The sequence below is a fragment of the Alligator sinensis genome, unplaced genomic scaffold (genome assembly GCF_000455745.1).
Source record: "Alligator sinensis unplaced genomic scaffold, ASM45574v1 scaffold950_1, whole genome shotgun sequence".
Taxonomy (NCBI): domain Eukaryota; kingdom Metazoa; phylum Chordata; order Crocodylia; family Alligatoridae; genus Alligator; species Alligator sinensis.
The window spans coordinates 172224-182371 of NW_005842331.1; the positions used below are offsets into that span (position 1 = coordinate 172224).

The following is a 10148-nucleotide window of genomic DNA, read 5'->3' on the forward strand; positions in this document are numbered from 1 at the left end:
TCGGTGATTCTCGCGATCGGGCAGTCACAGATTGCTGCTTCGTCACCGCTGGGCCTGTAAGAGGACAAAACAAACGAACAGACAAACAAACAAAGAAAACTAAAAAACAATAAAATTGTCTTTTGTACATCTACGAGCATAATGTCGTAGTGGTTGGAATAGTTCATCGATGCCCCCTTCGAGTAGTTGCTTGTTGGGGCAGGCTGCGGTGTTATCCGGAGTGCGCTGTTAGGCATGGGTGCCTCTGGGGCCTGGACCGGTTGGCGGTATCGGTCGAGGTTGGTAGCCTAGTATATGTGCCAGTTGTCGTTGTCCCGCATCTCCTAGGATGTGTAGCCGTCGTTTGGTAAGCGTGAAGTGGTTTAGGAGGAACCCAAACATGGCTCTTTTCTCCGGTGTCCTCTGGGGTGGCAGTCTTGATTTCTTTCGTGAGTTGAATTGGGAATGTCTTGGTCCTTGGTATTCGACTGGATATGTAGTAAGGTAGCTTAGGGCGACGGCTGAGTTTGCGGTTGTTGACTTCACAAGGGCTTGCAGTCATGGAAGTTGATTTAAAAGATTCTCTGCTGGCTGAGTAACGAGCAGGTTGAGGAGAAGGCGAAGGGTGATGGTGTCCTCTTCTCCGTAAATTTCCATGCATGCTTCGATGATGTCAAGGGTGGTGGTGGTGGTTGCACCCTCCGGGTTGGTTACTTGCTTGGTTATTGTTACAGGATGAGCGGCAGCTGTAGTTGTTACTGTGTCTGGTGGGAGGATCGGATTCTCACTCGTTGCCCCCTCCCTGTGGTATGGAGGTGGGGCCGTTGGGAGCGATGTCATCTCCTGGGGCGGGGTAGCTGGGTGGAGTCCTGCCGGTTCTTTTGTGGCTCTGCCCTTCTTTTCCAGGTCCTCCGGGCAGCTCATATTTTTTTTCAGTGCCATTTTCTGGTGGCGACGGAGGGTTTTGGCACGCTGCCATCTCCGCAGCAGCTTTGCTGACTGTAGCTAACTGGGTTTTTAAGTTTGCATTTTCAAGCAGTAGGAGTGACACTACGTTAATCATCTTCCCTTTGTCCCACTCGGAGTCTCTCCACTCCCTTCCGACTCCCTCCTCTCCTCTCAGCGAGAAGTAGCCGCTGACGCACCCTGTCTCCGCTCCGCTCGCTTGGTGATAAGCAATGTGGGCCCATAACTCATCCGCATTATCTACGGGGCGCCCCCCACTACACCAAGGGCAGTTCTTAATTAATTCCACCTTTATCACATTTTCCCTTGATCCTGTTCGTGACGCCATGTCGCTGCCGTGCACTGCAGAGAGGGGGTTGGGACCTTAGAAGCCGTCAGGCGGGTACTTGTGACGCTTGGAGTGGAATTAATTAGGCGGACGCTTATCGGTTGTAAAGCAAGATTATTTACTCACGCCGTCAAGGTGGTGAAAGACGGAGGTCAGAGATATTTGGTTAGTTATAGTTTAGAGTTCGTAGGTCGGTCTGCATAAGTGGTCGGATAGAAATGGTCGGGCAGAAAAATGGTCGGGCCGGCACGTCGTTGATTTACGTCTGAGATTGGGTCGAGACATGGGGCGGGGGGGAGCACTGGCAAGTGATCAAGTTGCCAGTTTACTCTGACACCTATGTCAGAGGTCTCCAGGTGTATACGGAGTCTCTCTCCCTACTTCACAGAAATGCAGCGGGGTTTTGTTTGTGTACTAGCCAATTGCTTTTCGTCACGTCATAAATTTAATTAGAATCGCCAATTATCTAGCGGTCTTCGCTAGGGTGTTATTTTAGGGCTACTCCCTGTTTTCTCTGACCAGTTATAATGATTTATGTAAAGCGCAGAAGGCTAAGTTTCATTTCTAGTTAGTGTCGCAGTTATAAATCTCTTTTTGACATGTGCAACAAAAAAAAACTTACTATCATCTTGTTAGTTAACCTAGTGTAGAATGAAAATGCTTTAACTGGTTTTACTTGCTTGTGACATGGGCACTATTATAATTGGGTTGTGACAATCTGGACTTGAGGCATCTCACAGAAAATGCCAGCTCTTAATTTTCACTCTTTCTGTAGTCAAAAAAAAAAATTAGAGTAATTCCTATGTTGTGAAGAACTTGAACCACAACAGGTCAGAGTGGTTTTGACACTGGATTCCTCTTTGAAGTCTTTGGGTGTACTTTGTGAATCATATGTAGGTGTTTGCACACCTAACTGTGCTAACATTGCATGGCCTGTGGAACCCTTGAAAGGATCTTGATCCAACCTGTGGTTCTGTGGCTCCCTGATTTGAGAATCGCTGGCCTGTAGGATGAAGCAAAATTACTTACTTCTTGTAGTAAGTAACTAACTAATAGAAGCTAAGGAGCCAACTCTGCTCACTTTTCTGCTCTCTGTGTATTGTGTGCAGAGTTGCTTTTACTTTTGTCCAACAGAAGCTTTATTGACCGAAACTGATGTTACGGTATTTCCTCATGTTTTATGATGCACGCTTCAATTTCCAGTAGATGTTTTTGGAGAAAAGGTGCATATTGTATGTGAGAAAATATGGCAAAGGTCTCCTGGGTCCCAGTTCACTGGACCATGCTGTCTGAGCTCCCTTCCCCTTCTTCCTCTTGCCTTTCAAAGTTATAACCCCCCTTTCTCTGCCTTTCAGGCTTTACTACCACCTTGAACTCCGAAGGACCCAGAGCCTGCCCATCCCACTGTCCTCTGCCTGCGGTGAGGCACTGCCTCAGTGGATGCGAAGCAACCTCTCGTTGACAGATGTTATGATGAAGTGGGAGGAGTACCAGCGCCAGCTCATGCTGGGTTTGCTCTGCATCAATGTGAACATGCAGGCCTCCATCTTCCCGCAGGAAGGGCTGAAGATGAGACCCCCAGTACCAGACTGTGTGCAAGAGAGCCTTCCACTCTTCTGAGTTCACTGCTGCCACCACGGGGTGGGGGGGAGGGAGCAGAGGGGTGGGCAGCATCGGTGATGCACCTGGCAACCTGCCACCTTGGGGCCATTATTGCCCTGCATAGGGGACTTCCTGTAAACAAGAAGACAGCAGTCAGTGGAATGAAACGTAGCTGATTTGCCCCTTGCTTTGCTAGGCAAGGGACATCCTGTTAGCATGATCACGTTGGCTCGTGATAACCACTTAAAGACACGTATCAACACCCAGCAACAGGGAGATGGCAGTGACTTTTGGCCGCACCATAGCAATTCTAGCTGGGCTTCCTTGGGAGACGTACCTGGAACTGCTGGGTCTTCTTTCAAGTAGTTTAGGGGACCTAGTTAGTGTTCTAGAATGTTTTTGTTTGCTTGTTTTAATTGTGTCTGATTTTAATTATTTAAAAACAATTTGATGTCCTTTGGCCCTTCACTGTGCTACCAAAAGGTAGAGCAGCCTGCAGTGCCAAACCAGCCATCAGGTTAGCCTTGAGCCTACCCCTCAGGTCTCCTTTATTTGGAGCCAAAGTTCTTTTTACCTCTGTCCATGTTCCTTATCCCCTCTTGAAGCCAACTCCAGTCTTGTTGCTATCAATACAGATTTCACTGGCACTGGAACTGGAGATTTGCAGGAGTCAACCTGACACCCATGGTTACTCCAGGCTTCCTTCATTTCTTCTCCTCTGTCTCTCTTGTTTCTGTCTCTCTTAAGGGGTCTATGTCAAGCCCGGCTTTTGGAGGCCTGGCATCTATAGTGCTAACACTAGCTAGGATGCTTCCCTTCCCTCTCCCCCTCCTTCTCCCTGTCCCCAAGAAGTTGGATAACAACTTCAGAGTTTGTTTTTTCAAAGTCATTTTGTGGGATTTAGATGCCCAGTTTCCACTAATTTGAATTGAAATAATTTTGAAAAATTCCCACCTTGTTTCCCAGTATGGGCTCAACAGATGCCATGGGGGGGAAGAGGGAAAGACCCAGCACTCTTTCCTGCTTATGCAGGAGGTCAGACTCGATGATCTATTGAGGTCTCTTCCAACCCTAACATCTATGAATCTATGATATGAAGGGCTTGTAAGATGGCAGAAAGCGAGATTGCATTGTGCATGTTTCCAGATGGTTTGTAGTGGGATGGTGCAGCAGGTTCCCAGCAGATGGGTATCTGAGTTGAAAGAGGGCCAGGTTCAAGTTTCAGCTCCAAGGGACCGTGGAGTTGGGTAACTTTGAAACCAAACTTAGCACTGGTGCAACAGAACGGAACTTGACTGAAGTCAGTGTCCACGCTGGTGATGAACATGGACCGTAGCAGTGAGGTAGACGGCACTCCACCTTTTACAGGTGGGACCTGCTTGCTTCACATGTTGACTGATGATGGTGGTGTCAAGATGGATAGCCAGGAAGAACGAGCAGGAGGAATGAGGAAGCCGTGGAGCGAAACAAGAAGTGCCTTCATACAGCCTACTGCCTATTTTGTTACTTAAGACAAATCGGTGGGATTATACTGGGGCTGAACTCTGCTGACTGTTTCACTTGCCTTTTCATTGGTGCTGCCTTGAAATGTCCATCCCAAGGGAAACCGTTAACCTTATGCTGCTTGTGTGCTTACAGCTAAGCTATTTGGAACATTCTCCCTGAGAAGATGCCTGTCTAGTTTCATCATTGACTAGCTTTGTAAATGCAAAATGGCCTCATTTTTTTCCCCCTAGGGCTGAGGGATGACTTCTGCTGGGAACTGCACATACCACAAGCCAAAAGCCCTCATCTTCTGACTGTCTGTGATGCACAGACCTTTCAGATGGTTTTATCTTCACGATGCATCTGGCTGTGCACGGCTGTTTTCTACCTGTCCTAGCACAAATAATCTTCAGCAGGCCAAAGCAAATGCATACGTTCTTTGAAAGGGAACAGAATGGGGAGATCTCAAGTTTTATATTTAAATATACCCAGAATCGTGACTTGTAAAAGGTCCTCGAATGTCACTGTATATAACTCTGGTGCCAGGAGCTACGTAAATAACTGAGAGCTTGGAGAAGGAGAGGAAATAATCCAACAGATCACATGTGTTCTGGTCACATTGAGAAATGGTAGTTTACTTTCAAAAGGTGAAGGGCTTTGTTTTTTGTGGTTGTTTTTTTTTTTTTTTTAGTAGCAGTGTCCTCTACCTACACTTGAGGTGGGTGTGAGAGTTTGATTCAAATGAAGAGCATTCCTAGGAATGACCTACATTCCTACAATTTCTGGCAGGAAATGGTTAGGTGCTTAACTGCTTGTCACAGAATTCATTCTGTAGTAACCAGATGACTGTGGGGAGCCTTGACACTAAGGGCCTGGTGGTGGTTGATCTATCTGTTCCCACAGGGGTTTGGTATGGAAACAAGCTTATGTGACTTGGAACGTAATTTTGCCAGTCTTGAATTTGACACTATGTACAGGACAGAAGTGCCTGGAGAATTGATTAAATGAACTTGGTGTTTCTCTTCACCATAGTCTAATTTAGCCTTTCTTTAATGTCACATTGTTAAGGCAGTGGAAATAGGAGTCAGAGGTGCTTGCTGCCTGTCTATAGCCATATGCTGAGTGCATCGGTAGTGCACCAAAAGGGAAGAAGATTCTTTCACTGCCCTAGAGTCGTGGAAAATTAGGGTTGAAGGGACTTCAGGAGGTCACCTAGTCCAGTGCCCTGCTCAAAGCAGGACCATCCCCAACTACATCATCCCAGCCAAGGCTTTGTTTAACCTGGTTTTAAAAACTCCATGGATAGAGATCCCACAATCCCTGGGTAATCTGTTCCAGTGCTTCACTACCCTCCTTCTTTCCCCACAAGAGAGGCCACATCGGCATAACCTCAGTGAGATGTCCCTTCCATAAAATGCTTGCCTTGCCATGGGTTACACTCTTATCTGGGAATAGCTAATCCTTGCCTGCCTGCCTGCCTGCCTGCCCGCCTGCCTGCCTGCCCACTCTCTCTTTCCCCCTCCCCCACCCCACCCACCCCCCAAAAAAAAGGAAAAAAAGCTTCAGCAGAATGCTTATTAATTGGGAGGTGGGGAAGGAAAGGGAATTGCCCTTATATACATTTGGTTTGGGATCAAGGGTAGAAGAGGGCAAATTTCTTTCTGGAGGAGGTTGTGTGTGGGAGCCCCATGCCCTTGGGTCTGCCTGAATTGTGTAAACATATTTATGGAGAGGGTGAGGCAGTCTTTTTTTCCACTTGTGTCTTATCCCTTCTGCTGCTCTGGTAAAGCACTAACATATTAAATGAATCTTCCAGCAGCAGAACTTTGAGTGGAAATTCTTCTTTCAAGCAAAGTCTTACTAAGCAGCCACACTATGGCAGGCATGAGGACCCTGGGTTTCCTTCAGCTTTCTTCTGCTAGGATTGCAGAATGGTGTGATATAGAGGTACTCTAGTCCCTGGGGTGAGCCATATGGTTTGAGAGATCCAGGAAGTTGGCAAGTTCCTGTTCATGCATTTCCAAGTACCTGATTTCTGGAGTCAATAGAAGCCATGACTTGGAACCTACACTTAGCTTTCATCCCCATTTCTGGCAACCACTCCAAACTTCCGATGAATGAATCCAGCTACTAGAAAAGACGCTTTTGCATCTTTTGGATTATGCACCAAGAAACCAAAGTCCAGTTTTAAACTGGGTCTTGACAGAAAAGCCAATTCTTCAGGGTCGAACAAATGTGACCATACATAACACAATTTGTGACACAGTGGATTAACTCCTTCCCTGCCTTCAAGAATGTACGACATGGCATCCCCTTAGCTTTCAGACTCTGGAAAATGTGTGGCACAGAGGATGTTGCAGATCAATTTATAGATTTTGAGTCACCTTTTGCTGGGGTCATGATCTGGTTGGGAGTATTTTTTTCAAAGCTAAAATACCCCAAATTCCTTTTTGTTTAAAAAAAAAAAAAAAATAGGAGTTATGTAGCTTAAGTTCACCCATGGTCATTTATAGCTTCTCTTCAAAGTAGTTTATGAACATTGTATTTCTAGCCAACACGCAATAGAACAAAAGCTGTAGTCCTGTAAAATAATGCCTTTCAGATGGATGTTATGCAGCATTGCACATGTCCGAACTCCAGAAGTCTATCAAAATGCTTTACTGGCTTTAAAGGACTATGAATTGAGCCTTCAGTGATTTTTATGGGGCATAGTTGACTTATGATTATAGTGGCATTCCCCACCTAACCTGCTTGACAACTACATGGTAAATGATAAATCTGTTGAGCAGCAGCTGATTAAATGATATAGTTGTATAAGCCTAATATTATACCACCTGCCAACTGAACCTGAATTTGACGTGGGGGGCTTCCAAATTGAGGTTGGTTATGGGACAGAAATTCCTTCTGCAATGATGCACACAAGTGAGGCAGCCTACAGAATAACCAGCTACACGCACGGCTGCTCATCAGTGTATGGAGCTTTTGGAAAGCTCATATCCTAGGACCAAAAGATCTTTTATAACTTTCTAAAAATATTTTAATTTGCCTTGTGACTAGTCGGTGTAGATGATGTGTGTGCTGGTAGGCAGACAAAAAAGCAGCTGGCTAGAGCTCTCTCTCTCTAAATGCCCTCTCTGGCCTTGAGGGTCTTGCTTCACATGCATAATATCTTATTTTTCAGAGGTACTGAGCTTCAGCATCTCCCAATGAAGTCCCTAATAACTGCCAGTGCTGGGCAGTTCTGCAAACTAAGCCTTAGGCAGGAACCCAAAATCAGAAGCACGCAAACCAAGACACCTCTCTGAAAACATGGTTTGAGAGAAACCAACAAAATAGGTGTTTGCACAGTGGCTTGAAGCCAGTCTGTGGTTGCATTGGTGTTTGGGTGCGATTCTCTCTTATCTGCTAGTAACAGTGTGTAGAATTAGTGGTGAAAGAGAGAAAAATCCTTCCAATATGAACCAGTCACCTGGGGACCAGCACAAGGTTACTTCCCACAACAACTTCCTGGTGCTTTGTTTAAAGTAATTTTGAGACATCTCAAACCATGCAATTTCTGCTGCTTTCAAGCCCAGATCATCTGTATTTTGGAGCTCCTGTTTATTTCTACAATGCAAATACCACTTGCTGCTTTTAATGAGGCATATAGCAGTGTGTGTGTGTCAATTAATTTATGCAATGGTGTATAGTGGTTTTGTGTCATATGATGCTATGTGCACTCTGCTATATTTCACATGTGCCTTTTTTCCCTTGGGCTTCAGTCTATTTCCTGCCCCTATCCAGTCTCCCTGGGGTATCTGCTTTGCTAAATTCAGCAGCAGTTGTTTGTTAGCCATTATGGCATCTATAAAAGGAATATAGCTCTAGCTAACCCATCTGCTGCCACTCATGTGCAGCTCCATTAGGGCAAGTGTCTGACCCACTGGCACTCTGAAGTGCTACAAACCAGTTTCTGATACAGTGCAGGAAAACCAAGATGCCAAATAGAGGTGTAGAAGAGTAGTCCTAAGATGACTCTTTTGTTTCAGAATTTTCTCTGAGCTGAGGAAAATTAGTACTGAATAAAAAAGAACTCTGTATGTTAAATCCTTCTGAGAGCTGTGCCAATGTGAGTTTTAGGAGAGAAAATCTTTTTTGCAGGGAGCATGCAGAACAAATGTAAAGAGCTGTAGGAGTTTGCTGAAGTCACAGCACCAATTAGACCAATGACAATATATGCAATTGCTTTATTTACACATCAAGGTCATTTATGTAGCACTTGAATATTCACTTGAAAGTTCAGCATTAAATTTTTGATGCACTTGTGCACATGTTCCCTCCCTCTCTCTCTCTCTCATTTTGCTGAAGGAAGTATAACTATTTATTTTGACAGAAATGCACTTCTAATAAAATCTTCCTACGTTTAGTTAACAGATTGTATGACTCATTTGTGTTCCTTTAAAGGTTTATTAAATGCACTCCAGTCTACAGCTCAAATCTGAAAATTCATGTAGTTCAGGTTGATGATAGCTACTTGTCTTTGTTGTAGAGGGTGTATAGACCAGGGATTTCTAGTCCAGCTTCTGCTGACTTGGGCTGTATTTCTTTTTTGGTTGTCTCAATATTGTGGCCCCCAGGTGGGGACAAGTGACATCTAGAACTCAAAAATGCTGAGGACCCCTGAATAGAAGATGTGGATACTCCACATTTCTGGAAAACTGGCTCTTGTGGCAACTCGTATTGTGTACTTGGACAGAGACATCCCAAATTCCAGGTCAGTCCTGGACAAATTTGGCTAGGGATGTGCTTACAGTTTCTTGGTGTTTATAAAATGGGGTGATGACACATTCAACTTTCGTGGGCTTTTTTATCAAGACAAATGGAAAGGTTTGGAGTATTGCTGCATATCCTACACAAACAGAATGGTTTTCACTTGGTATACTGTAATTAGCAAAGAGCAGCCATCTCTAACAGACCAGAGCTTGCTCCTAATATCTAAGCCTGTATCTGCTCACTTTAATTATTGACTTGAGAGGGCCCATCTAGCTAATTTACCAGGATACTAATGACTGAAGAGACTACTGCCAAACCAGTTTAAGAGTTACTTGTGATCTGGGCTTCCTTTTTATGTGAACAATAAGTGGGGGAAAAAAGACTGAAGGGAGATGAGAAGGATTGGTAAGATGGTGTTTTTTTAGGATGCAGCCCAAACTCAAAACTGAGAACAGCAGTTTCCCAAACTCTGACAGACTGAGCAGCACCGACTTGAAATGATACAGCCTTGAGTACCACCAGCAAATTTTTCATACACATAGGTAACCGAGTATGTATTAAAACATCATCAAAACATTCAGTAATCATAAAACATTGTTTTATCAGTTATGGTAGCCATATAAAACAATTGTAAATTAGAAAAAAGACAGCATAAACCAGGGGTTGGCAACATCTTGCCTGCAGTACCAAAAAGACCGCAATGTATACATTGTAAGGAGCTGGAGTGCAGGCACACCAGAAGAACAAAACAAGGGCAGAGGGTACATGGCAGGACAAAATTAATATTAATATAATTAATAATCATAAATGTTGCTTATTTATTTTTTACAGTAAATACCAGGTTTTCTAAAAATTCAAAACCTGGTGACAACAAATAAAACTTCATTTACTACCTTTGTTCTTGTATATTCTTTTTTTTTTTTTTTTTTTTTTAAGCAGTTTTGCTTGTGATGAGAGGGGGAGAGGGAGAGCAGGCGTGGGGGGAGACGTTGCGGACAGGCTGGCCAAGCTGGGCCCTTGGGAAGGTGGTAGCCAG

The 10148-nt window shown here is 44.5% G+C and overlaps 1 protein-coding gene across 1 annotated transcript in view; it reads left to right on the plus strand.

Moving 5' to 3' along the window:
- The window catches only part of PNPLA2 (patatin like phospholipase domain containing 2), a 57440-nt gene extending 47541 nt beyond the window's left edge, over positions 1-9899 (plus strand). The window contains exon 9 of the mRNA XM_006028604.3: positions 2629-9899. Within this exon, the coding sequence (XP_006028666.1) occupies positions 2629-2893 (265 nt within the window). The 3' untranslated portion in view covers positions 2894-9899. The remainder of the gene's footprint in view (positions 1-2628) is intronic.
- The last annotated feature ends 249 nt before the right edge of the window (positions 9900-10148 follow it).